Source organism: Kwoniella bestiolae, chromosome 3 (assembly GCF_000512585.2).
Source record: "Kwoniella bestiolae CBS 10118 chromosome 3, complete sequence".
Classification (NCBI taxonomy): domain Eukaryota; kingdom Fungi; phylum Basidiomycota; class Tremellomycetes; order Tremellales; family Cryptococcaceae; genus Kwoniella; species Kwoniella bestiolae.
In genome coordinates this window covers 29,127-55,662 of record NC_089243.1, presented here as the reverse complement: position 1 = coordinate 55,662, position 26,536 = coordinate 29,127, and the positions used below count along the sequence as shown (strand labels likewise).

General features: G+C 48.6%; 13 protein-coding genes across 13 annotated transcripts; 10 read left to right on the top strand and 3 right to left on the bottom strand.

Moving 5' to 3' along the window:
* Positions 1–495: 495 nt before the first annotated feature.
* Positions 496–2,113, top strand: I302_104686 (uncharacterized protein; the record flags this gene model as incomplete). The annotated part of the gene is made up of 6 exons (XM_019195813.1): positions 496–594; positions 654–935; positions 998–1,294; positions 1,354–1,536; positions 1,601–1,920; positions 1,996–2,113. 6 exons carry the CDS (start codon positions 496–498, stop codon positions 2,111–2,113), a joined length of 1,299 nt encoding a protein of 432 aa, XP_019042636.1.
* Positions 2,114–2,660: 547 nt separating this feature from the next.
* I302_104685 (uncharacterized protein) lies at positions 2,661–4,262 on the top strand (the record flags this gene model as incomplete). Its single annotated transcript, XM_065869930.1, has 11 exons — positions 2,661–2,815; positions 2,885–2,922; positions 2,997–3,030; positions 3,110–3,116; positions 3,181–3,255; positions 3,325–3,379; positions 3,441–3,478; positions 3,555–3,649; positions 3,707–3,904; positions 3,967–4,080; positions 4,142–4,262. 11 exons carry the CDS (start codon positions 2,661–2,663, stop codon positions 4,260–4,262), a joined length of 930 nt encoding a protein of 309 aa, XP_065726002.1.
* A 422-nt stretch (positions 4,263–4,684) lies between these two features.
* Positions 4,685–6,370, top strand: I302_104684 (uncharacterized protein; the record flags this gene model as incomplete). Its single annotated transcript, XM_019195815.2, has 3 exons — positions 4,685–4,925; positions 5,018–6,143; positions 6,208–6,370. 3 exons carry the CDS (start codon positions 4,685–4,687, stop codon positions 6,368–6,370), a joined length of 1,530 nt encoding a protein of 509 aa, XP_019042638.2.
* A 503-nt stretch (positions 6,371–6,873) lies between these two features.
* On the top strand, positions 6,874–7,726 carry I302_104683 (uncharacterized protein; the record flags this gene model as incomplete). The annotated part of the gene is made up of 3 exons (XM_019195816.1): positions 6,874–7,089; positions 7,195–7,359; positions 7,502–7,726. The coding sequence occupies 3 exons, from the start codon at positions 6,874–6,876 to the stop codon at positions 7,724–7,726; spliced, it is 606 nt and encodes a 201-aa protein (XP_019042639.1).
* Positions 7,727–7,927: 201 nt separating this feature from the next.
* I302_104682 (uncharacterized protein) lies at positions 7,928–9,259 on the bottom strand (the record flags this gene model as incomplete). The annotated part of the gene is made up of 1 exon (XM_019195817.1): positions 7,928–9,259. The coding sequence occupies one exon, from the start codon at positions 9,257–9,259 to the stop codon at positions 7,928–7,930; it is 1,332 nt and encodes a 443-aa protein (XP_019042640.1).
* A 527-nt stretch (positions 9,260–9,786) lies between these two features.
* On the top strand, positions 9,787–10,617 carry I302_104681 (uncharacterized protein; the record flags this gene model as incomplete). The annotated part of the gene is made up of 3 exons (XM_019195818.1): positions 9,787–10,050; positions 10,118–10,219; positions 10,363–10,617. The coding sequence occupies 3 exons, from the start codon at positions 9,787–9,789 to the stop codon at positions 10,615–10,617; spliced, it is 621 nt and encodes a 206-aa protein (XP_019042641.1).
* Positions 10,618–11,063: 446 nt separating this feature from the next.
* Positions 11,064–13,176, bottom strand: I302_104680 (S-(hydroxymethyl)glutathione dehydrogenase; the record flags this gene model as incomplete). Its single annotated transcript, XM_065869929.1, has 14 exons — positions 11,064–11,117; positions 11,190–11,278; positions 11,362–11,437; positions 11,499–11,508; positions 11,582–11,682; positions 11,751–11,857; positions 11,933–12,221; positions 12,310–12,389; positions 12,456–12,509; positions 12,605–12,750; positions 12,833–12,850; positions 12,918–12,990; positions 13,064–13,100; positions 13,159–13,176. The coding sequence occupies 14 exons, from the start codon at positions 13,174–13,176 to the stop codon at positions 11,064–11,066; spliced, it is 1,152 nt and encodes a 383-aa protein (XP_065726001.1).
* Positions 13,177–14,079: 903 nt separating this feature from the next.
* I302_104679 (uncharacterized protein) lies at positions 14,080–16,413 on the top strand (the record flags this gene model as incomplete). The annotated part of the gene is made up of 6 exons (XM_019195820.1): positions 14,080–14,701; positions 14,819–15,262; positions 15,324–15,351; positions 15,419–15,714; positions 15,835–16,137; positions 16,205–16,413. 6 exons carry the CDS (start codon positions 14,080–14,082, stop codon positions 16,411–16,413), a joined length of 1,902 nt encoding a protein of 633 aa, XP_019042643.1.
* A 400-nt stretch (positions 16,414–16,813) lies between these two features.
* I302_104678 (uncharacterized protein) lies at positions 16,814–18,561 on the top strand (the record flags this gene model as incomplete). The annotated part of the gene is made up of 4 exons (XM_019195821.1): positions 16,814–16,851; positions 16,940–17,155; positions 17,613–17,960; positions 18,024–18,561. 4 exons carry the CDS (start codon positions 16,814–16,816, stop codon positions 18,559–18,561), a joined length of 1,140 nt encoding a protein of 379 aa, XP_019042644.1.
* A 390-nt stretch (positions 18,562–18,951) lies between these two features.
* Positions 18,952–21,580, top strand: I302_104677 (uncharacterized protein; the record flags this gene model as incomplete). Its single annotated transcript, XM_019195822.1, has 4 exons — positions 18,952–18,997; positions 19,056–20,102; positions 20,212–21,215; positions 21,338–21,580. The coding sequence occupies 4 exons, from the start codon at positions 18,952–18,954 to the stop codon at positions 21,578–21,580; spliced, it is 2,340 nt and encodes a 779-aa protein (XP_019042645.1).
* Positions 21,581–21,879: 299 nt separating this feature from the next.
* Positions 21,880–22,874, bottom strand: I302_104676 (uncharacterized protein; the record flags this gene model as incomplete). The annotated part of the gene is made up of 4 exons (XM_019195823.1): positions 21,880–22,219; positions 22,299–22,361; positions 22,445–22,573; positions 22,687–22,874. 4 exons carry the CDS (start codon positions 22,872–22,874, stop codon positions 21,880–21,882), a joined length of 720 nt encoding a protein of 239 aa, XP_019042646.1.
* A 441-nt stretch (positions 22,875–23,315) lies between these two features.
* I302_104675 (uncharacterized protein) lies at positions 23,316–24,496 on the top strand (the record flags this gene model as incomplete). Its single annotated transcript, XM_019195824.1, has 2 exons — positions 23,316–23,496; positions 23,718–24,496. The coding sequence occupies 2 exons, from the start codon at positions 23,316–23,318 to the stop codon at positions 24,494–24,496; spliced, it is 960 nt and encodes a 319-aa protein (XP_019042647.1).
* An 800-nt stretch (positions 24,497–25,296) lies between these two features.
* Positions 25,297–26,451, top strand: I302_104674 (uncharacterized protein; the record flags this gene model as incomplete). Its single annotated transcript, XM_019195825.1, has 1 exon — positions 25,297–26,451. The coding sequence occupies one exon, from the start codon at positions 25,297–25,299 to the stop codon at positions 26,449–26,451; it is 1,155 nt and encodes a 384-aa protein (XP_019042648.1).
* Between the last annotated feature and the right edge of the window lie 85 nt (positions 26,452–26,536).

Genomic DNA, 26,536 nt, shown 5'->3' with positions numbered 1-26,536 from the left:
TTGTTCCTGTTCCTGTACATACGGTTACCTGAGCATCAGATAGAGAGTTGTTTGCTTTGATAACACGCCGAGATAATCGTTTATCTAGCTGACCATTCCCGTAGGGATGTAGTATATCTTTATATTGATTTATATCGTTTTCGAGCATGGGAATGGAAATCGTGCATGTATCTATAATTGCTTTGATACGTTTTATGAGCCACCAAAGGGTCCTTTCGCTGCGAAGGGGAAGTCGAGTTGGCTATATTCGAGTGTTGCATCCCATGCATCCTTGCTTGGGAAGTTATCTGAGTATGGTAAAGTGGCCGGTCGTCACTACACATCGGCCGTAAGACGGAGAAACAGCTGAAACCCAAAAATAACGTTAATATTGCAGTTGCTGTGTTAAGCATCTTATCGCTCCACAGGTTCAAACATATCCTCCGTCGAGTCAACTTGATTATCATCTTCACCTTCACCTTTTGCCAATTCTCAGCGAAATAACCCACCCTCAACATGGATATCAACGAACACCCTATGCTTCAACTCCATCCCATCCTGGTTCAGCTCGCGACCATACCCGCAATCGCCATAGCGAGCTACAAAGCCTTGAACGTGAGTCTCCCACCTTGGCACCACTCTACCCATATCTGACCTGTATTTCCTATCGTTAGGTATGGCGAGCGGTATCTGCTCTTCCCCTCAATCCCCACTCTGCGCCATCATCAGCTACCACACCAACTCCTTCAGTGATTTCGGAGGGTCTGAAGAGATGGCGCTCCCTGACTGCTACGAAGAAGGCCAAGCAAATCGCCGCTTTCATATCACTATTCACGGTCATTATGGGAATCCACGTGTTCCTGGTCTATGTCTTGCCTAGAATCTCATCGCAATCGGTCCTTGATGTCGTATGGTCCATCATGATGCTCGCGATGTTTACCGGAACTATCAGATATGTAAGTGTCAACTGCTCTTTTTCTTAACATTGAGTTCCACTGATAATGATGTACGAACTCAGACCTCGGACATCGCTTTTCCCACCCCTAGATCTGTAAGATACCATCAACCCAAACCCGACTCCAGCATCCGACTGGCCATTGAATTCGAAGGGGACAAGAAGGCAGCCTGGAAGAAAGAGATCGTCCGTCAACTACTCTCGTTGTCAGTAACAGCAGGGATCCTGTATTCCACTTGGGCAGGCTACACAACGTTCCACCCTATCCTCGCAGCGTCATACGTGATCAGCTCGATATCTACGATGAGGTTCCCAATGATGAGCATTAGGAGGATCGTCCAATTCGTCTCTGCTTATCTTGTAAGTCCACTTGATCTCCTTTCGTTACGCATGAGCCTGACACATCATGAAACCTTTAGGCTGTCGTTCCGGTCATAACCCTTGTGGTCGGCGTGGTGGTGAACATGTTCGCTGGAGACTCGCAAGACGAGAGTCAAAAGAATGATGATGACAAGGAGAACATGACTTTCGCGAGTGATTGGGTATTATCGTTGATGTTGATCTTTGGGGAAATCTTTGGGATCATGGTTCCCGCTGTTCTCGTAAGTTCTCGACCGATACATCGCTCGAATACATCGCTAAGCCACAAAATGTTGGACTTGACAGACCGCAATGACACTCCGATTTGAATACTCACTGGCTCACGAGCCCGTCAGCCGTTCTATCGATCCATCCTCCGAAGCAGCACCCGTCCAAATACCCAACGAATACCCTTCCTTCCCTAGACCCATCTTCCTATCTTCGCTCTTCTCCCTCTTCACCAGTATAGTAATCATCGAGTCGATTTCATACTTTGTACCCGCGTTCGAATGGCTATCAATCACCCCAGTGACCGTGTTCATCACTGTGCCGGTGGTATTTGGCGGTACAGCTTTGGCGGCTGTGTGGTTCGGTAAATTCAATCAGTGGTGGAGGTATAACGAAGTGTGAGCTTGTCATTCCTTCGGATGAATTTACGTTTATTAGTCATCTTCCGCTGATACATTGAGATACTTGACCAGCTGGATACCCCCTAAGAAAATCACAAATATCTCCGAAGAGGGTACGAAAGACGTGGACGAAGCGCAAGTCCCACTTCTGGGTGGTCAAGGAGCAGTCGAAGAGAAGGAAACCGTATAAGCGGGGGCATAGTACATGTAGTAATGCTCGCAAAACTAGCACAGCCGGGCCATCGACTCGCCCCAACAGCGTGTCCGATCGGAAAGTCGCCATCATGCATGTTTTAGTCTTGTATCTGATTAATTATCGCCCATCGGCCGCACTGACTTTATCCGGAACTGAAAACCCTTATTGACATGTGTGATCGATCTCATCAATTTAATCTAATCAGCCTTATTGATGCTCCGTGTCATATCGATCAGAGCTAAAATTGACTGATAGAGGACCCCTCAACAGCACAGGAACTCAGAAGGGATAACGGTCATCTGAAACGATTCCGACCTGGGCTCGGTCCCGAAGCTTGGTCTTGCGTATACACCAGAAGGCCAGTACTCATCGTCCTTTTTTCGAGGAGAATGAAATGTCGCATCGCTATTGCATACCTAAAAATGGCTCGTGGTGTATATATATGCATGTATTCAGGAATTTGAGAATCATAAGCCTTCTTTGTTTCGCTCGTCACATCCAATACTCTATAATCATCCACAATATATAATTTCATATCAAAATGATCTCGAAAATACTCACTGTCCTAGGTCTTGCCTCAGCTGCCGTCCTTGTCAATGGGGCGATACCATCAGACCAAGCTATAGGTACGGTGGCCAACTTCTTGGATAATTATCTGTACCCTAGAAACACAGAAGTCGCTGCTTCGGTCAACAGGTATGTAGCTCCCCGTCTTCCATTTTTCTCTGCCGATACCGAGCTTGATGCTGATCTACCTGCGTTCAGTACCTTGTTCGCGGAGGATGTGAAAGGGACGGTCGACGGTAGGTCTTCATCCCGACATGGGTCATAATCAAACATGAACGCGATTACTTACCAAAATCACTGTTTGTATTAGTCTCCACCGACTTCGATGGAAGGGAACTGGCAACGTGAGTAGCTCCTTTGACTTCGACCACTTTTATGCCCATATATTCCGCTCATTCTCATGCCGGCTTGACTCCATCGTAGCGAATATGTGAGCCAATCATAACTATCGGACCTTGCAAGCGCCTTTGAGGCTTAACGGTATAATTGCGTAGCTCTTCGGTCTATTCGTGAACCTTGCCAAAGACCCAATGGAGCCTTCACCTATCGGGAATCCCGTAAGCTATGAGGTAGGTCTATAGAGTGACCCCAGTATACTCTTTCGATCATGAGACTGACGGCTCCAACCCGTTTCCCAGCTTCACGCAGCTATAGCTCAAGGAAACACCGTATTTGTGGGTGTCAAGTTCCAGTGTGAGTCATTGTCAACCAGCTTTCAATCTCTCTGACGAGAATGACATCTGCTTCGCTACAGTCTTCTACGGAGCTCTCAACCAAAGTTTCCCTGTTGAAGTGAGTTACGCCGTGAAGCTTCGGATGTGTCTGTCTCATACTCAGTGGAATGACTTAACTCCACAATGCCTGTCAGATCGACGCTCTTTTCAACATCAACGATGAATTCCAAGTGCAAGAGTACGATTTGATATTCAGAAGATGGGCTTGGGCAACAGATTTAATCGTACCGTGCGTTTCCTCTTGTCCTCCTTGCAAGATACGATGCTAATTGGAGTCTTCCAATAGCCAATTGATTCCTCACATGGCAAAACGAGTACAGAACCTCACCGGTTTCTCCAACGGTACTTACATCTTGCAGCAATACCTCGCCCAAAGTACCTGCAATGCGGCGCTTGAACACTGCACTGGTGTAAATCAGCAATACGAGAACTTTGACCAATGTATGACGTTCCTCAACGGTCTGTCACTAGGTCAATTCTACAGGTGAGTGAGCCTTCACCATAGCACATCTACAATTCTCCCAGGCTAATCGGTTTGTGTGGCAGACTCGGAGAGAACAACCTCGGATGTAGATACCTGCACACTCCGATGTTACCTTTCCGGCCCAACGTCCATTGCGCGCACGTCGGTCCAAGTGGTGGAGACATGTGTGTGCTGAGGTAAGGTCACGACTCTCTGGCCACCAGATGAACTTGGTAAGCTGATCCACCCATGCCGTAGAAATTACACCGAGGTGGTCAAAGCGAAGCACTTCCCTCAAGGATTCGTGGCTAACCGAACAGAGGGACATAATCCCCTTGACCTGGATGCCGGCGTCGGCCTCAACCTTGAGATTCTGTGATCAGTCGACCGAATATTCTTGTGCAATTACAACATAGGTAGACAACCCAAGGGCAATCATTGTGTGTATATATATATATATATATGTTCTATACATTCCGTGCACTCATTTGCATATATGATATCAACTTGATACACGACTGCTTGCAGAGGGTATGCAATGCAATAATGATAGACGTACAAGTGAACTGTAAAAAAGGGGACTTTCATTTGACTGTGCTCTTTCAAGTCCTCTTTCCCACAAGAATTACGTAAAAGGGCTTGGTACGCTTGGCGATGGGGTTGTGTTCATCCTCATCCTCATCCTCATCCACATCCACATCCGCATCCACATCCACTCCAAACTCACATCTACTACCTCTCAGATCGCAAGACTATATCCAACAGCAATCAGACCGAAAGCAGATTCATAGACCCATATGGATGTGGTCTTCTTTTACGTATCATGAACCTACCATCGTCCAACTGATAATCCTCTCATCATGGATCTACCTCCTCAACCTGTTCGGCTGGATGTCTCAACACCTGCTTAGTGCTCAGCTCCTGGGGCAGATCCTCATCGGGATCATCTATGGTACTCCGCTCGCAGGATGGCTTGAAGAAAGTTGGGAGGAGGCTTTCATAGCCGTTGGGTATGTCGGATTGCTCTTGATCGTATTTGAGGGTGAGTATATCGAAACTATCTAATAACACGGACGCGGTGGAGCCAAAAACTTGCGTAAATCGATGCTGACCTGGTCATTGACGTTATTCTAGGCGGCCTCACCTCCTCATTCTCCAACGTCATATCCCTCCTCCCACTTTCACTCTGCATAGCCCTAACGGGTATCCTCCTTCCCATCGGCCTGTCATTCATCCTCATCCCACTCGCTTCCTTCTCGCCACTCCATGCTTTCGCAGCGGGTGCCGCATCGTCTTCCACTTCTCTCGGAACCTCCTTGTCCGTGCTCAACCCAGCATCAGTGGGTTTCGACCTGAGGCAAAGCAAGCTGGGCACAGCGCTACTATCAGCAGCAGTCATGGACGATGTGGTCGCGTTCGTCCTCGCTAGTATCCTCGGTAATTTAGGCGAGAACTCCTCCGGCGGGAACTCCTCGATCGGGAAGAATGTAGGACGGACCATAGGTGTGACCATAGGATTGGGGATCGTGTTGATTCCCCTGACCCGGTTCGTCCTCAAGCCGCTATACGGCAAATTGCGACGATCTGGCAGGTGGAAAGACGCCACATGGGGCGGCGAGTCAATGTTGGTCGGGTTGATGGCGGTCTTCTTCATCAGCATGATAGCTGCAGCTGGGTTCGCCGGGACTTCCCCTCTCTATGGCGCATACGTAGCAGGTCTGGCATGTGCCTACCTGTCCGATGCCGCGGACACAGCTCCGAAGGCGAAAGACAACCGCAAATCAACCGAAGAAGGTATCATCAACCAGGTTGACTCTCGAGAACTTGGCTTGAGGCGTCTCCACACATTTCCTGGGCGTGCATCCTCCTCTCACTCGCGCTCGCGGGACATCGTTCCATTCTCATTCGGCGCTCCGCCTTTGGCTGAATCTGAACCGGGGCACATGAGCCATACACTGCGATCATCATTTGAGAGGTTCCTGACCCCTATCCTCACGTATGTCTTCGTCCCGATTTTCTTCGGGTCGATCGGATACTGCATACCGTTCGTACCGCTCTGGAAGGGGCGGATCATCTGGCGAGGGATTATCTACGCTATTCTGATGTGTATCGGTAAAGTGGCTTGTGGTGTTTGGCTACTCTTCTGGCCGAAATCGAACAAGACTCAAGATGCTTCGACTGGAACGACCGACACTTCATCTTGGAGAGGAGCAGCATTCCTGGGTTGCGCAATGGTTGCGAGGGGTGAGATAGGATTATTGTGAGTTGATTGATTACGTTAATGACCAACTGAGGATAATAATTGATGTACATTCTTCATTTAGGATCTCTCAAATCGCTTATAATACACCAAACCCACTGTTGAACGAAGATGAGTTCCTGATAGTCAACTGGGGTATCATCCTTTGTACGATCGCTGGTCCCCTAAGTGTCGGGTGGATAGTGAGGCGTTTCGGAAAGAGCATAATGGATGGTGGGTGGGAATAGACCAGTGGCTGATGGACAGGGACAGCGTGTCGCTCAACCGACATGGTCATTGCAGGTAGTAACGGTGGAATGTCAGTAGCGTATGGGATTGAGAATGCACTTTGTTCACTCTCGCCCGTCACCATCAGTATCCGATTTGGCTCTGCGACGGGGAGTACTCACTGACCGCTCGACACAACCTCACACATTCCGATCAAGTCGGCCCAAAGGATATCTCGTACAGATAAGCGGAGCAAAGGAAAGAAAAACCACTCCTTTCACTCGCATATGTCCTTTGTATCAAGCACGTCAACTGGCTCGACAAGGTCAGAGGGAATTAACGAGTCGAGCATTGCTTCACAGGCATATGTCCATGTACTTACCTTGACCATCCACGATATCTCAAGTCACCACAAGACATTGTAGATTATCTAAGCTGACCCGACAACTCCAACAGAACTCTTGACCATCACTAAAATACTCCATAGACCAAGCCAATCACCACTCCAAGCACATAGAAACCAATGGCAGACGCGAAAAGTACATCGGGTGATAACGAATCCACCTCTGGGCAGAGTACAGCCGCAGCTAGTGATACCGGTAGTAAAGCTGATACTGCTGTTGCGAAAGATACCGCTTCAACTGCTGCTGACACCGAGGGGACGAAGCCTGATACCGCTGATACCGCTCCAAGCGAAGCAAGCAAGGATGACACCTCGTGGTGGAAAGAGTTCAGAAAGGTAAGTAAATAACAGCCTAATCCTCACGTTCTGAATGGACACATCATCCTCTGAAGTACTTTGGAGTTCAACAGTATGTCTGATACTGATACCTCGTGAGCACAGGACCTATCGACTTGGTGGACCTCAAAGGAGAAATCTTTCTTGTCGTTCTGGAAGAGTACCCAAAAAACTTTCAAATCGTTCGGAGGAAGTACCAAGAAGACTTGGTCGAAATTGAGTAGTTATCCTAGTAAGATCTGGAGTAGTGTGGTGGAAGGTTGGAACAAGGTGAGTCATTGCAGTATCGACATCACTGTCAATCCAGAAACCCTCTTTCTCTTCTCCGCTGGGGCATGAAGTCTTGGTGTGGGGCAGAGGGCGCCGGGTCTGATCGAAGGTCTTGGCTTTACTGATGATTCTTCTCGAACAGATGTGGGGCAGGAAGTCCACGACTGCCGCTACAGACGCGAAGACAGATACCACCGAAGCAGCGAAGACAGATACAGGGGAAGAGACTAAAGACGCGTCGAAGAGTGAGAAGGGCTCAACAGCGACAGAAGGCGATACGACGAAGACGGACGAGAAGACATCCGGGGCGAAGGAAGGTGAGGGAGGAGAGACTAAGAAGAGTGAGCAGGGAAAGACGAAAGATTGAGTGGAATCATAGTCGCCTTTACACGTCATAATGCACATGCAGCGTATAATCAACCAATCTCAGAACTATGAAAGCTACATGCAATGCAGTACAACAATCCCTCTCCTTTCGTTGGTATTCTATGAAATCTATACGTAATTTTGTCGATCAACTATATACGGTCATTGAACAGCTATACTAGATCATTGCCCTATCCTACCACTACTCGTAATAGGTATTCTGCCTATGAACATCATCGAGCCCAAATTCATCCTGCTGATCTCCCAAACTAGGTGGTTTCCTTATTGTCCCCTCCAGTAATCTATAGAAACTGTCTTTTTCGTCTTTCTCCCTAAGCACCTGATACATTTCGAATAGTATCTCCAACTTTCCAACGATCACATCTCCCTTGGCATCATTTGACGATATCGGTGATGCCGTGAGATTGGTATCTTCCGTAACCGTTTTACCGTAGTTCAACCATTCCATCGCTTTCACTTCCAGATCAAGCTCGCTCGACCCTTCGATATGCTCTTTCCATATCTGATTGAGCGATACGAGGATCTTACATTTCAGACGATCTTTCACTTGACTACCTGTTTCTTCTTCTTCTTCAACCTCCTGCGTCTGGATGACAGGTACATCCTGCGATGGCAATACACCCTGTACCTTGTCTTCCTTTCCTACTTCCTCGACATGTTCCTTCTCCTCCTTCTCTTCTTCGTCTACCCAGAATCCCCTCTTCCCCTCTGTATGTATCTTCGAATACCCATTCGCCGTCCCCAGATCCCCATGTCCTAATCCTAAAGCTTTAAGACTCTCCGTCAACTTCTTAGCCTGTTCCTCGTGAGTGTCCGCTTTGGGTTTTGAGTAAGGGTGGAAAGAAGGCGTATGTATACCAGGCGTGATAGGTGCAGTGGCTGGGCGGGAGTACTGCGCCCAATATGCATCTTCCACGTGTTGATCGTCTAGTATATCGGTATGAGGGGAAGGTGAGGAGGTGGGTGAGTCGAATGCTGTCCAATATCCCGAGGGTGCTTCGTTGTTCCCGTTGTCTATGTCATACTGAATGGTATCATCATTCTGAGCTTCGGTCTCTGATATTATAGAGAGCTGTTCAGGGGAAGACACGAAGGTATGTGCTGTGGTGGAAGGTATTCGAGCAGAATGGTAGACCCATCCTCTGCTCTCGGAATTACCGTACTCGAACTCGAGCCATACTTCTACGCTGTTCTCTATCAGGCCATCATGTTCAGGCAAGATATTTATCCTCGCGTACACTTCGTCTAATTCTTTGGTATACTGTATATCTCCCAGTCGGTGTCCGTGGGACAGCTCGTTCAACCTTGTCGAGATGGGTTGAGCGTCGTCGGCAGGGAAAGGCGATAGGTGCGAGTCGAGGTCTGAAGGTGAAGGTGGAAGGTAGAGTAGACGCTGGAGTAGTGATTTGGAGAGGAACTCTTGAGGGAGGGGGGAGGGCGGTAAGAGGTGGGGCAGGAGGGCTGTGATGAGTGAGATGGGGAGGGGAGGGATGGAGGTTGGGAGGGTGGTCATAGCGTGTTTCGTTTATATGGCGCGTAGTGCTCAAAAGTGTGTTCGCATATGATTTCGTTATGAGATGGCGGCTGCTCGATGCGGGGCTAGCTCTTATGAGATGATGTATGAGCAGGAGATAGAAGATGAAGGTCTGAGATGAGATGAGATGAGATGAGATGAGATGAGATGCAGACTATGTATATATACTCGAGTAAGATGGAATGGACGTCATGGTCATTTCCTTTTCTCAACTTTTTGCTTTGTTAGGTGTTTGATTCGGTGATCCCCATTTTATGACAATCGAGTATACGACCGGCAATTATAATACCGGTTATGACCAATAACCGGTGTACATGGTACATTGTTACTATTTCACCGATAGATCCGAGATGAGAGCTCACAATCCCAATCAGGAACGAACCGGATCACTGGCAGAACAAATCAAATTTCAATCCATCTCATCCTCATCGTCATCTGTAGGAATTCAGAAGTATTTTGGCGACAACCAGATAGGGCTGAGAGGGAGTAGGCTCAGAAGCAACAGCATGAGAAGCGGCACGTCTATGCTAAGGACAAGGGATATCCTCCATATACATCGAACAGTAGTCCATATACCTCCACTCAGGACCTTCTCCACTTCCTCTCATCTAAATGCCAAAGCTTCTTCTCAATTACTGGCCCTATCATCCCTGGTCAAAGAGTCAGATCACGGATTAGCAAGGGAGTGGATAGATAATTTCAAGATCGAAGATATACCGAAAGATGGGTATGTGGTTAGTAGAAGTAGGTCAAGTGGACCAGGAGGACAGGTGAGTTGATCGGATCATGTCAGGACAAGTAGATACACGCTAATGTGGTCACACGTCTATCTCATAGCACGTCAATAAGACCGAATCCAAAGTGACCATCCGGTGTGATCTGCGCAGAGCCAAGGGTAATTGGCTACCTGCTTTCGTATTTCAGCCTCTAAGTAGATCCGTGAGTAGGATCGTTCCGTGGTATCTCATCGCCATCAACGCGTACTTGCCATGCTAGATGCGTTCTCTTCAGTACTTTCCAAATAGTGCCCGCTCAATGTGAAAAAAAGCGAGCTGAACTGACTGACTCTCGCTCAATGACAGCCCCACTACCTCCCTTCCCCTCCAACAATACTCATAACCTCGCAAACCTCCCGCACAGCCTCGCAGAACCTCTCATCAGCCTTAGACAACTTGCATCAAACGATATTACAAGCAGCGCAGAGCGTAATCATCAACCCCACGTCGAACGAGCAGAAATCAAAGGTCAAAGGGTATATCAAGAAGGAGAATGAGAGGAGGTTGGAGATGAAGAAGAGGAATTCGGCCAAGAAAGCTTCAAGGAAGGATGTGGAATGATCCTAGGTGGACCTCGTCAAAAGGATATCTAAATATACATGGGTAGACAATGGCGAGTCCGATCTGTCTCTCGCTGCATTTCAGCAGGACCAGTAGACTGCCGAGTGGCTAGGAATGATTGCAGCTCAATTGGAGCGGTAACCTCGTCCGGCGCAGATGTGCCTGTGGATATCTCAACAAGAACTCACAAGTACTCTTGGCAGAGCTTCCAGTAGAATCATGAAAATCATAACCTCGACAGGGCCTAGTCGAGAAAAGGAAACATACTATGAATGGACAAGTAGATGGAGGGAATTCAGGTGCAGTAGATACGGCTCGAGCTGAAATCAAGTATTACGTTCAAGACTATGCATTTCTGTCTCATGATCACCCTCACTACCGACTACAACAACACCTGCTTTGACATCTCACCTCACGCTGTGACTACCAGTTTGTTAGAAGGGTACTTAAGGAGCATCGTTGAAGCCCATGTTGACGACACATCTGATACAATCACCGGCCTGTTCAAATATCAATCGCATCAGCTTATCTCTTCTTCCTCCAATATCACAAATGACGTTGAAACCACCCACATGCATATCATCGAACCCTTTGTTGATACCCTCCAAGTCTTGGTGGTGAGTGACGAACTCGTCCACCCAGAGTGTACCCGCGAGGTAGTCTACGGGGAGGACCGGATAGGTCAGCGTGGTTCGCCATGATACATATGTGTTGGTGAGTATCTATAAGTTGGGTTTGACTTACCATTCACGATACCTGGTAATTCAGTTCGGCCTTTGACACCACCGAAAGCGGATCCTTTCCAAGTTCGACCAGTCACCTATACCATCGACGAATGATCAGCTAGTTAACCCAAGATCAACATATCAAGGGCAACTTACAAGCTGGAATCTAGATATACAGCAGTACACGATCAGCCATGAAGCGACGCGATGTGTGATGGCTACGTCGATAGGAGACTCACGGTCGAGTTGCGATCTCAGCACCGGCAGGAGCGACACCAATGACGTTGCATACACCCCAACCCTTGTGGCACGCTTCGAGAGCTGATCGCATGACTTGGACCTGTGGGTGAATCAACGTGATGAGTTCAGTCAGATACGCGGGCACGGAGTCCATACGATCCCACTCACATTACCAGTAGCGTCAAAGGTGAAATCAAGACCCCCATCAGTCTCTTCAACGAGATAATCGACGATGGTCTTGCCTTCAGGGAGTTTAGTGGGGTTGATAAAGTCGGCTATTCCATAATACGAACATATAAGCAAATGTCGCTCTAATCTCATGGATAGAGAGGATTATTTGAGTCACTCACTCGCACCGAATTTCTTGGCCCATTCCTCCTTTTTGTCGTTCGTATCAATGGCGATAATCCTCTTGGCGTTCTTCGCCTTGGCACCCTGCAGGATACTCAACCCTACACAGCCGATACCGAACACAGCGACGTTGGAATCTTCGATACCTGGTGTTTTGGTGGCTGCTCCGTATCCTGTGGTGATTCCGCATCCTAGGAGACAGGCTTTTTCGAGAGGTGCCTTGGGGTTAATGGTGACGACGGAAAATTTGGAGACGACGGTGTATTGGGAGAAGGTTGATGTGCCCATCTGACGTGAGGTGGTGGGTTAGCGTGGGTGAATTGATAAGGACACCATGGAGTAGGGTACGAGTAAGATGGGTTGTGGTCGCACTCACGAAATGCAAGATGTCTTTGCCTTTGCACTTGAACCTTGATGTTCCATCTGGCATCACACCTTTACCTTGAGTGGCTCGGACTGGTGCGTCAAGACACATTAGTCTCGAATGAGTGATTGTCAATCTATATAAGTGTGGTGACTCACCCCGTCCACAAAGGTTGGTTTTGCCTGATTTACAAAATTTACATTCTCTGCATTCTACATCGCACAGGATACATCAGCACGCGAACCCCAGAAGCAGAGCGATACCACGAGAGAGACGTATCCATGATAGCGACAAGACTACGACTCACCTGCGGTGTAGAGAGGGACGACGTGATCACCAACTTTAACATTGTCAACACCATCACCTACAGACTCTACGATCCCACCACCCTCATGTCCGAGAATGACGGGGAAAGCACCCTCGGGGTCTTTGCCTGATAAGGTGTATGCGTCGCTATGTTCACCCAGAAACAAAACATCAGTGTCGCTCGAGCAGTAGATACATGTATGTATAGGGAGATGCAAAGATGCTTTACGTGTGACAGATACCAGTGCTGTGATGGATGTATTGATATGATCAGCTTGTGCCTTTGTATGCATAGGAAAGAAATGTCAACCTACTATAAAACCTTGATTCGAACTTCACCTTCTTTGGGTGGAGCAACTTCGACCTCTTCGATCGAGAGGGGCTTGCCTGTGTACAGGTCACTGCTATCAGCATGGTCGTATCCTACGTGTGTTCGGCAAAAGCAGATGAAAACACTGACCTGCCTCCCAAGCGATGGCGGCTTTACAAGTGATAGTCTGTGGGGCCTGTTAGCACTGTCTACTTGATGAGTCTACGAGGGGCTAGGTCACGCACCTTTCCTTCTGTTGACATGGTGCTTATACGATTTATGCCAATGTTAATAAGGAGCTAGATGGAAAGAAGAGAACGAACGAACAAATTCAAGGATGGATGGATGATGCTGGAATCCCAGGTGATAACGGGAAAGGGCACTAGGAAGATGACGATGGTACCGAAGTTTACCGATACAGATGTGGAGGTGGAAAAGAGAAAAAAGACATCCATCCTTATCATGACAAAGCATCATGCTAAGCGAGAAGCGATCGTATGCATGCAGTACAGAGACCAGCTCAGAGCTAAGAGTGCTGCGTGTGAAGTGGACGTTGACAAGGAATGGAATGCTTGAGTAGAAGGGCGAGGTGATGGTAGCCCAAGACCGAAGGGCGATTAATTGTCGTCTTCTCAACGATTTCCCCACCATCTCTTGCCCCTTTTCATTCGGTTTGGTCTGTCTGCCTCTGCTTGAGCCCACGAATAGATGCACTCTTCTGGAACAGTCATCGCATCAGACCCACAGAAGAGGTATCCTGCCGTGATCTGCTGGAATCGAATGTGGATCCCAGAAGATCTGAATGGAATGAAATGGGAATCATGAATCTTAGTTGAATTAGCTTGTGGATGTTGTTGATTGTCTATGGCTCAACGATGATTCCAGAGAGAGAAGAGATACATGCATGAATATACACCTTTGCCCATCCTGTCCATCCCATGCAGTATATATCTTGATCTAGTCGAGATAGCAGTAGTATGAGTATATATGGTAAGAGCAGAGGAGAGTGACCACGCACTACTCTACTTATACTCGTCATTAAACAACGACACTGTTATCAACAGGTTCATCCATCCATCATCTCATCTCAAATCCGATTCATTTCATTTCATCACCATCTCATCCATATCATCCGCACATCGATTGATCATGTAACATACCCCATCATGACACCAACACCAACCAACCTGCTCAACGCCCTATCTCTCTCACCGACCGAATCGTCCCCTATCTCATCATTGAACATCGGATCATCATCCAGGATGAACAGCAACAACCCACCTCGATTTTATCTCCCATCCGCGACCAACTCGCCGGTATACCCTCTGTCAAGGGTTCATTCAAGAGCTCAGTCGGATACCAATGCATCTGCGGAGAGCAGCTCGTCGTCGAAAGATGCGCTGTACGCTGGTCGAAGTAGATCGAAAGCGTCGATAAGTAATTTGAGATCTGCGTTGGAGCTGTATCAGATTGATCATCACCATAGCGAAGTTGGAGTGAACGATCTTACTTCGCCTGACCCCAATATAAAAGCAGCGCACAACGTAGCGGGAACTTCAACAGATATTCAGCACCAGGAAGGAACGGTGCCAGACGATAGGAGCTCACTCTGCCCACCATCACCGTCATCGTCTTTGGCTAATTCAAAGATGGACGCGTTGGTGGAGATTCACAGAGTGTTATATAGGGGTAAAGAGGACTTGCAAGTGAAGAGGATCGAGTTGACGTTGAAAGAGGAGGTGAGGCAGGTTAGGAGGGTTGTGGAGAGATGGTTTGAGAGTGATTGTGGTGGGTTGATCTGTTTCTCTTGCTCAAACCTCTCTATCAATCACCATTTATTACGCATTCACGACTGAGTCTTTGCTCAACTATCGTGTGCAGCGCTAATACGATGGCATCGCACAGTGTACGACCAACCGCTCGTTCACCTCACGTCAAGAGAATCCCTATTGATGCACTTCGCCCTCTTACACGTTTTCGGCACAGTCTATCTACCCAGTATTAGGCCCTCAGCCATCATGTTCCATCTGAAAGAGGCAAACTCAAGTATCAGAGAAACGTTACTTGATAATAGTGACGATCCGCACAGCGATCTGCACATCTCTACGAAAGAAGGGAAGTCGAAGATGTCCAATACGGTCAGTCTGCCCAAATCACCTGGGGAGGAAGAACGGCTCTTGGGATTAGGACTGGGTATGGGCGCGGACAACCATCAACCTAAGAAGACGCATCTTGATTCAGCAACCAAGGACCGAATGAGTAACGATGGGAGTAAGAATTACGAGGGTTGGTGGAAGTTGTGGGATGTTACGGCGGATTGTAAGGAGATAGGCGAGATGGAATGTTATGGTAGGTTATAGTGGACTCAAATTCACTCTGCGAAGAGAGCTGATCCCAACGTCGATTGTAGATGGCCACTATCTGGCGATGATTGAACAGTGAGTTGATTCGCCGTGCCATCATCATCTCCTGGGATAGTCTGGATCCTAACAATCTACAACACAGCGTCGTCCGTCTATCGCTCTTCCCAACCTATCGGACACCTACCAAGACCACGCCATCCACATCCCATCCATCAGCATACTTCCATCCCAAGACGCCCAATCCTCATTTCAAACATCATCCTCAAAATCAAAATCGGAGTAAGAAATCTCAAAGTCCAATACTCGGCATCGGTATACCCGCTATACCCGTACCGTCCTTCGCCAAGAGGATATTCAGGTGTATGAAGGAGGATTTCGTGGATTGTTGGTTGGATTGGGAGTTGAGGGTGAACACGATGATTCAGTTTAACGAGGTTGGTGAGTTGGTCAACTACGCCGATTATTTTCAACACGCAAACACACTCTTCATCACCTCGGCACCTCCAGTCTTATGGAAGCTTTGTGCTGGGATCGCTCATACCCTGTAATCTTCATTAGGCAAGGCAACTCACGTCCGAGATGTGATTGATATCCGAGATTTAGTCGAATCGTTCGTCCCCCTCGCGAAGAGATTACATCTCATAACGACTATCACGGGTATGATTACAAGTACCATCGGAGCGATCATATTGTTTTTACTGGATAGTAACCACAAACATGTCAACGTAATTAGCGAAGGAAGGATGATGGGTGTGGACGATACCGTAAGGGCTCATGAGAAAGGTAGAAGAAGGAGCAGTACGGCGGGTAAGGTGGCATCGGAGAAGACCATGAGTATGGGCCACAGGGGATCTGCCTCGGGTGAGTGTTTAGGACACACACAGCCAGAAGCATAGTTGAGCTGATGCCTCCATCGACGACTTGGCAGAAGAAAAACCATCCCTTAACAACACTAAATCCTCCTCGTCCGCACCGATGCGGGTCAAATCGCCCATGATAGGCGTGGACCCTCAGATGCGATTCAGGAAGATGAGCGCGCCAACCCCTCTGACTAGTACGCATAATACTCTAGGTCTGGAGAATGTATCGCCGCCGACGCCTACGTCTGCGTCATCGAAAGAAGGGTCAGAACCATAGTGTGGCTGCGACCAGTGATGAATGGAACTCGATCTGAACTATTGTAAGTGCAAGTGTATATGTCGTAATGTAGTTGTATTATCTTATCATGGTTGTATATTTGCTTCATGTATTGCTCCTGCTCCTGACATCGTCTTGCTGCATCCCGCTGAGGCTGAGTGGTCTTTTGTTTTGCATTCAGCAGAGTTGCACAGACTCATGGGGAGATGGATGATACTATGATGATTTAATCGTATACAGAATGAAAAGTGCCACATTCACTGCACACTGGATATTCCCGCCCATACATATATAAATCACTCTCACCATATAATCACAATTCTCTGCATCTCACCTTCTTCTTTCTGCTTTCATCCTTCATCCTTCTATCAACCATCATCCCTAAAACAACATCCACACAATGAACGGAGGTGTAGGTATCCCATCCGCCAGAGGAAGGTGAGCTGAGCAACCATTTACAACTCAAGAAAAATTCGAAATCAAGGACCGTATTGCACTCAACATCCGCTGACCACTGTAATCGTAGTGGAACCAACGGCTATGTCTCGAGGAACACAGCTCATCTGAAAATACGAGATGGACCACCCTCAGGACCATACGGGGGAAGCAGATATGGGGATTACGATGATGCCAAGGGTCCACCCGTGCATAGAGCGCCGGATCAGGGCATATTGGAGCACGAGAGGAAGAGGAGGGTAGAGGTCAAGGTTATGGAGTTGAGGGATGAATTGGAGGAGAAAGGGTGAGTGTGGGGTCTCTCTTTGAACGTCAGAATCGATCACAAGTGCAGAAGCCTGTGACTTTGATCATCGACCATGGATGAATCCTTCCCTTCCTAGTGATCTGCTCTTTTCCAGCTTGTGGACCTATCGTCTCCATCCATCATTATCTGTTCCCCATCCGTCACCCACCCACCGCAATTATGAAGCATTCGGTACCTCTCCAAACCTTCACAGGACACCGGATGATATTATCAACGTTGCGAATAACAAAATCATATAGGGAGGTAGTCTTTAAGTCCGCATTTCTCTCGTTTGAATAATTAAAATGAGACTTGCGGCCCGTGGCTATCATACATTCTTTCAATGAGAAGATCATTCTTTCTTCGACTGTTCTTGCGTCATCATTGATTTTTCTGTGTTTTGATATTTGGGAATCGCCTATGCAGACTTCAGCTGACCCGCTCTGATACGCTACAGCCTCGACGAAGACGCAATCGACGAAGCCTGCGAAGCACTCCGTTCCAAACTCTCTTCTGCGAACTTACCAGGTCCCCGTAGTCGACCCACCGACTCGCACTCCATCGCAGCAGCGAAAGAAGCCGAGATGTCGCGTATGCAGCGTGCTTTGGGGGTATCGATAAATCACGTAGAGGGGAAAGCTTTCCAGCGTGAGACGGAGGAAGAGCGCGCAGCGAGGTTGGCAGAGAGGGAGGAGAGGGATAGGGCGAGGGTCGAGGCTGCTTTGCAGAGGGAGAGGGACGCTGAGAAGAGGAAGAAGGAGTGGGAGGAGAAGGAGAGGTTGAGGAGGAGAGAGGAGTATAAGAGGTGAGTCTGACAGTTGTGCTTTTGAGGACTGTAAGTGAAAATGCTTATGATGGGTTGAGGTAGACAACAAGAAGCTTCGAGGCCTAAACCGAGGGATGAGTCACCTCCTAGAAGGAGGAGAGATGATTCGCCACCACGTCGAGCACGGGACGACTCTCCACCTCGACGACGCAATCGATCTCCATCGGACTCACGTTCACCCCCACCTGCTAGAAGGAGACGATCACCCTCCGACTCCCGATCACCCCCTTCAAGACGACCACGATCACCTTCCGACTCACGATCCCCACCACCTCGTCGCAGAGCCTCGCCATCCCCACCGCCTCGGGCAGCTCGAAGGTATAGCTCTTCCCCTCCTCGCGGTAGACTTTCGGAGTCACTGTCCCGCTCACCACCACCCAGAAGAGCCAGATCACCTGACTCGAGGTCTATCTCGCCGCCTTCGAGAAGGAGAAGGTACTCGTCTGATTCTAGATCACCACCGCCTAAGAGTCCCAGAGCAGATTCGGTGGATAGTAGGAGTAGGAGTGACACGCCCCGAAGTGTGAGGAGTTTGACACCGGAGCCTAGCAAGAAGAGAGTCGAGGAGTATAGTCCGTAATGAGATTGTCACGGAGCTGGATATGAGACTGTGGGATGTGGATCCAAAGTGGTATATGAAGGAAACGATAATGTAACCTAGCTATCTTCGGAATGACTTTGTATAATGTATTCGACAGGAATGACCTATGAACCCAATGTACATGTATATTTGTCTCATAGCACGTCGTCCATGCTCAAGTCTCCAAGAGGTCCTCAGCCTCTTTCGTCTTCTTGATAGATCTTTTCATGATGCCCATGATGACTGACGAATAGGTATGGGAATGAGTACGGAGTCTAAACTCGAGAAATCAATACGACACACTCTCATCTCTCAATTCTGACATGTCTTCACTACACTCTTCACACTACACCGACTCGATGCTGGATCTTGCAATGAGAACGTAACGGGATGGCTCGAACCACCCAAAAGAGAGCAGCAGCGATATCCTCGACTGGTACGTTGCATGCTCTATGCCCTTTACTGCTCACTAATCTGCGGTGGGTGTGATTCAGGTAAACGAGCTCATGATGACCTAGATCTCGGATCCTCAAGAGTCCCGTATCCCACCCCATCGGCTCACGAGAATGACGATCTCTGCTCCTTGAACTCTTACGACCATGACACCCCGCTATTAAAGGAGACGGATAAGGACAAGCTGGAATCAGAGGAAGAAGATGAGTTGATATCCGCGGATGAAGGTGTAGAAGGGAATCTGGGAGAGGGAGGATCAATCACCTTTCCAAGCAGGACCGAAAGAATGACATCGGTGCCGGCATCAACAGCAGCGGTACCGCCTTCGTCGATAGCCTCAGCGTCGGGTAGAGAAGTAAGAGCGGGAGTAGTGAAGAGAGGGAGGAACAGACGAAGCAAGATGGTATCTCAGGGGACACAAACGGACGATACAAGTTTTGTCTCGATCATCATCCCAACGACTACATCCAAATCATCATCATCGAGTCAGACTGCCAAGAACACAGAGACGCTGAAGCAACCTAGCGTACCGAACTCGACTCCAAAATCAATCAAACGGCCCAGGGGAAGACCAAGGAAGACGAAGGAGCAGGAGAAGGAAGCCCAAGAGACGCAAATACAGGCTGAAACTGTTCTTTTAGACCAAAATGACCGGGCACACGAAGGTGAAGGCATACCACAGAGTGATACTGCCCTTCCAGAGGAGGTCAATCAACCGACACTGCAAAACTCGCCCGACTCAACCGATCAAACTCAGACTACAAGGGATCCCAACCACCAAATCAAAAGCAAGTCCACCCCTCGTATCAACCCAATGAAAGAACCCGCCACCCTCCTTCCTCAGGGGTATCAACCCGTCCAAACGACAGTGGACAATCACTGGGTCTACCTGTTCTTCAGGTTCTGCGCAGAGAGACATAAGATGTATAATCGACGTAGGGAGGGTGTAACGCGAGATCAGTTGACGGAGGACGATACCATGTCGAGGAGGCATATTGGGAATGTGTTTAGGCAGTTGGATCCTAGTTCGAAGAATATCAAGGAGAATATCATTGGGAGAGGGGATCAGTCTCCTGAGGAGGTTTGCTGTGAGTGCGAATTGGTTTCTCATCCTGTCTGTTCTGTTGTACACAATAGTCCTCTCTACGAAATGTCTCTCGGGATTCATTCTAATTATCGTCTCGCTCGCCCACACAGTCCGCCTCTTCCTCTACTGCATGTTCTACAGCGAATCCACCTGGTCCGAGCTCTGCAAAGTCGCGACTGGTGGTCTACCAACATGGAAACACTATCTTACGGATATGCCAGCGTACGAAGCGGTATTGTATCGTATGTCGATGGTGGAGAAGAAGAGGATCTACTACGGTGGATTTCAGATCGTACCGCCCACAATATACTTCACAGACAACAGGAATCGTAATAAGGACATGGCCCATTTCGCGGCCAGTCTGAGACTAGTCCTAGCGATGATGTCGACTTCTTTACCTTCCAAATTGACGGAATGTTCCTACGCCGTCGACGCAAGCTACCTACTTCAGACGATTCCTACTTTCGGCGGGTTCTTATCATTGAACGTGATCTGTTTCCTGAATGATACGTCAAACTTCACATGGTATTACCGGAACTTTGCGACATGTGGACCTGGACCGCGATCCTTCCTTAGGAGGATGTTCGGTGGGAAAAGCGTGATCAACAATATAGCGATGGAGGAGGCAGGGTTAATATGGTTATATGAGAATCAGTGGAAATACTGGGCTAGGATCGGTGAGGATCCACCTCAAGCCGATGAGCTGGGACTGAGACCTGGAATGAGGGTATTGGACATTGAAAATGCGCTGTGCTGGTGTCATCGTTATGTGGACGCGTACGAGAGGAAGGGGTATGGGAATCTCTCGCAGTTGCCTGATCCGCAGTACGATAGAGAGATGACGGATGATACGCACGAACCGCATTGGTGCGTAGAGGAGAGATGGATGAAATCGACAAGCAAGGTTATATACAAAGACGATCTCGATGAGATATCTAGGAAGCTGGGACATGTGGAGGATAGAGAAGAAGATGTATATGAGGTGGAGAAGATCGTTACTAGGAGACAAGGGGCAAAGTTGAAAGATGGTTGGTATAGGGTTAGGTGGAAAGGGTATACCCCAGCGGAAGACACGTGGGAGAGGGAGAGCTCGATCAGGGAGGGTGCGGAAGAGGTGAGTGGTGGGCTTATGGTTGCAGCCGTGAAATTTCATGAATGCCGTTGCCTTGTCGCTCCCATTTGCCATCGCAGCTCAGTCGAGATCATAAGCTGACATGGACTACCTTGACTTTGTAGTCCCTCCAGGAGTGGAAAGACTGGGAGAGAACAGTGTGGGACTGTATCGACAGAGTGAAAAAGGAATACCCATATGTCAAACCGCCAATTCCCAAGGAAGACCAAGAGGTAGAGGTGACAGACGCACACTGCAAGGTAGAGATCGACGACGAACTTGAATCTCTCGATGGGAATGATCTTGGCGAGAACGAGGATGAACCGCCAAACAAACGAGCGAGGTTGGTGAAGCAAGAGATGGAATGATGATTTATCGAAAGAAAGTTGTACCTACACATGAAAACGTAATGACACTTGAATGCATACATGAACGAATTGGCATGCACTTGACGGTGAGATGTCCTTGAAGACACTCTGGTATAGCTGATGCGTTTTCGTGGGGACTGCAGTGACATAGGGTATCCGCATAAATACAATATATCGATGATATAGCTACAGGTATACTACAGAAAAACAGTAAAAGTCCAGAACGTCCGTTCCCTCGTATAACTCAACCAGGACAATAGCTGACCATCCTTAACGATTATCTTCAGGGCCAATCATCCCTACTTCTTCCCCTTCTTCAACTTCCCGCCAGTCCCTTTCGGCCACTTGGTATAGCTCTCCCAAGTCGTCGTAGCCTTCTCACTCCCGTATATCTTGACTTTAAGGCTCTGCCAGACCACATCGCCAACTACGATCTTCTGCCTGTACCCTGCTTTCTGAATCGCTGATAGCACTGTCTCTTCTCGCGTCCAGCCTTGGTCTGTGCAGATCTCTGGTAGGTAAGTCGCAGAGAGGGGACGGAGCGTGGAGGGATGAGTGAAAGAGATGTGAATGCCGTGTCGACCTGGTGTCCAGTCTAGGGGGGAGGATATGGGTGTCATGGGTGTGAGAAGGGATACGCTGAGAGGGGTGGGAGAGCGGTCAGGCTGAGTAATGGCACGAACGCTGATGAAGAGAGAGAAGAGTTGGTCACACTCACTTGCATGACAGATGAGGTATTTCGCTGGCTTTGATAGGTGAGAACCGATGGTCTTCAAGGGCGCTTCAGCCAAGGAATATGACTCGATCAGCTTCTTAGTTTCCAATACATCGTCAAACCAAGTAAGGATAGAAGATTATACACACCTCACCAACGCATACTCCCTCAACCCATCGGCCAGCTTCATCGGTGTAAAGTTGCCTATACAACCTCTCAGAGCAGGTTTCTTATTCGATCGTAGATGGGCAGTGGTATTCCATGTCACGAAAAGAGCGCTAGGGTAGCCAGCATCAGTCTCGTCCTCTGTGGATTACTAGATCGGAAGGATAAATTGCACTAAGAGCTGCCATCGGCAAGATCAATATTATATGATCAACCATGTACTCACTACTTCTCATCTTTATTCTGGAATGGCGGATCCATAGGTTCCCTACCCTCGAAATGAGCTACAAGCACGTCGAAGCAATACAACGCATGCTGATCGGTACATATCCTCTCGGTGGGTACGGGAGTAGCGATGTGGGTGGAGGGACCTGAGGAACCCGATGCTAGAGATGGAGTGGTGGAGTGTGACATGAGGAGGATGGCCAGGAGGGGAATGTGCGAGTGTCTATGTATCTATGATCTATCAGTCTATGCGAGATACAGTGATGTGTCTCTTGGATGACAGTCAAGGTGAGATAGGAGATGAAGTAGTTGTATATACAGTACGTTAATCATTCCCATCAATCGTCGTTCATCATCCATCCACCCGTTGATGACGCATGTTGGTCATTCGTCGCCACCCAGAACCATGTGGTCGCCATGTGATTTTCATTCAGCCAAGAACGCGTCGCGTGAAGAGAGAGGAGGATGAGGGAGATGGGAAAAAACAAGGAGGGAGATGGACAACAACATTGAGAGAGCTCACGATACAGCCAGTCAAGGAAATACATCTCACCACTATAATAACCACCTCGCCTTCCGGAAATACCACAACTACTTTCATTGTAGACAGACCGTAGCCCCCTCTCCACCATGTCCGCTCCCTCCGCTTCGACTGATAACGATGGATTCGTCGTGCCCCCACCACCAGCGAAGAGACAACTGAGACCCACCAGCTCAGTACCGTCTACCACAGAGTTTTATGGGGAGAAACATGGTATATCACCTGATCTACAGGCAGCGCTACAGAATGTAGGAAGAAGGGGTAGGCAGAGTGAGTGGTAACCTATCTTCCCCTTCAGATGTTCTTAGTCGCAACTTGAGTGAGAGGGTCTGGCAAGGAACGTCAGATCCGGGCCTCATATAATCGCAGTGGCATGCAATACGACCGTACGGAACGACGGACAAATAGTACCAAAACAGCCTTTCACACCAAGTGCAATCAAACGTTGTGATACGCTGATTGCTAACTGTGTGTTCTTGACTTCACCGCAGACGTCGCAATGGGCCATGCAACCCACCGAGCATTCGAACGAACCCAATCCGTCCCATCACACGTCCTCACATCCTCAGCACTCCCCAATGCAGGCTTCACAACAGCCCTAGACGCGATGTCGCACGCTCACGGCATATTCAGTAAAGAAGCCCTACGCTCAAGGGAACTTCAACCCTTCTATTCGGGTGGATCAGACGAGAACAAGAATGTGGATGGACTGTCGTTGTCTCCAAGAGGTAGAAATAGGAGATTGAAGTTTAACGAGAATGGCGAAGTTGAAGAGGAGAATGATGAACCGCTCTTCCCTTCTTCGTCAAACAGTGGACAGACACGAGAACCGACTCACTTGACAGCAGCTAGAAAGAGGAGGTCATCACCAGCCGAACCTACGAGTGACACTGAGACTGAAATTGGAGATGAAGATGAAGACGATACCCCTGCGGCGGCACCTACAGCAACATTCACAAGCAACGCTTCAGACTTCCCATCAGTATTCAAATCACCAGCTATGACTCATCCCGAACTGTTCGGTCCGACGGGGTCTACATCAAAAGCTTTCCCAAGTGCCTTCAAGGGAGTCAACGCCAGGGAGCTTAGAGGTCTGCCAGGCGCTAGGAAGTTGGGTTTTGGAAAAACCATGTCTGCTCCGGTTGGAAGTTTGGGTGGCTGGGGGATGGATGTGGATATGGCCTCGGGTGGTGATGAGGGTGCAGGTGCTGGTGTAGGAGAGGAAGATGGGTTTGATATTAAGGACTGGGCGGAGAATGAGCAGTTTTAGGGTGATGGAGGTGGGTCCGCGGTTAATCACAACCAATCGTCTGACCATGCTGATCTTCACGATCTGCTACTAGTAGCAGGATTAATACTGCAGACACCCGCATTCATCCACCCAGTGCCCCCGTCCATATGTTCCCACATAACACACATATAAGCACGTACATGTTGGGCACGACTATTTCGTCTTATGTACCTACCTGTTCTGCTATGTATTCTGTACTACCACTGCCAGTGACTGGCCTCGACTTCCTTTACTCGTCCATCTACATCGTCTGCACTATCACTTCCTGGTCCACTATCGTCCATGTCTATCACAGTGGCGGATCACTCCGTTCATACGAGGCTGATTTTTGAAAAATGCGCGATCACAACATATCCGGAAGATATGACGCGATAAGATGAGATTGACAATTCAACCAGTCTCGGTTGTCCGCAACTCGTACTTTTGATATCTTGCACATACACGATAAGCTGGACCACCTGCAACACAGGTCAGGCACATGAGGAACTGCAAGGTCCTGTAAGCCTCATCCTAGAATCCCCGAATGAAGCAAGCACGACAGAGCAAAGAATGTGAGAACGATGGCGACATCTCCAGTGGATCGGGTTTTACCGACTGATTACCAAGCTAATCGACCGACTTGACTCTGGACATATTGCGTGATCTGGCTAGTACAATATATCAATAAGCCGGATAGGTTTGCATACATATATATGGCAAAATAGTCCACTGATGCCCACGATGTCCACACTATCCGACCAAAACCTACCAAACCACAACCCCAAAACACCTCCCTCACAATGCCCACCGAATTCATCAGTGTCACCTTCCCCAACGCTTCCACCGAGCTCGCTCCTATCCCCGGCGCACCTGTCGACCCGGACTTCCTCGTGAAATACGCTCGAGCTCTTGATGACAATGACTTCAACTATACCCTCATACCCTACGGCTCATCCAGCTTCGACCCCTTCACTCTCGGAGCTACCGTCGCAGCCGTCACCAAGAAGCTGAAGATCATCATCGCCCTGCGACCTAACACAATGTACCCTACTGTCGCTGCTAAGCAGCTCGCTACGCTGGATCAACTGTCAGGTGGTAGAGTGGTGGTACACTTTATCGCTGGTGGAGACGATGTAGAACAGGCAAGGGAAGGGGACTTCTTAAGTAAGGACGAGAGATACGCTCGACAAGAAGAGTATATCAAGATTCTCAGAAAGGCTTGGACGTCATCCGAACCTATAAACTGGGAAGGGAAGTACTACACATTCAAAGATTTCCGAAACAACGTCAAACCTGTCAACGGTACTATCCCAGTGTCCGTCGGTGGATCTTCCCCCGAAGCTTATAGGATCGGTGGAGCTTTAGCAGATATCTTTGGGTTATGGGGTGAGCCATTGAAGGAGACGAAGGAGCAGATTGATAGGATATACGCTGCGGCAGATGCGGCGGGTAGAGCGCCCAGCGACAGACCAAAAATCTGGGTGACCTTCAGACCAATCGTAGCTGAAACGGAGGAATTGGCTTGGGCGAAGGCTCACCGAATCTTGGACCTACTCAAATCGAACCGAGGCGGCGCACCAATCTACCCCAACAACGACAAAGGTCCTCAGAACGTCGGTTCTCAGAGACTGCTCGAAATCGCTAAGAAAGGTGAAGTGCAAGATAGAGCGCTGTGGTACCCTACTGTAACCGCTACGGGAGCGAGGGGTGCTTCCACTGCTCTGGTTGGATCCCCTCAAATCCTCATCGATTCGATATTGGATTATGTGGATTTGGGATGTGAATTGATTTCTATCAGAGGGTATGACAATTATCACGACGCATTGGATTACGGTAGATACATCATCCCAGGGGTGAAGAAGGCCTTGAAAGAGAGGGCAAACGGAGCGGTGACGAATGGTGAGGAGGTGGATGGGGAACGACCAGCGAAGAGGGCTAGGGCGTTGAGGGAATAGATACGTTGTAGATGTCTTCCATAGATGTAAGAGAAATGCATATCTTGGGTCATCAACGAGACACTGCTTACATCTGGGTCTCGGA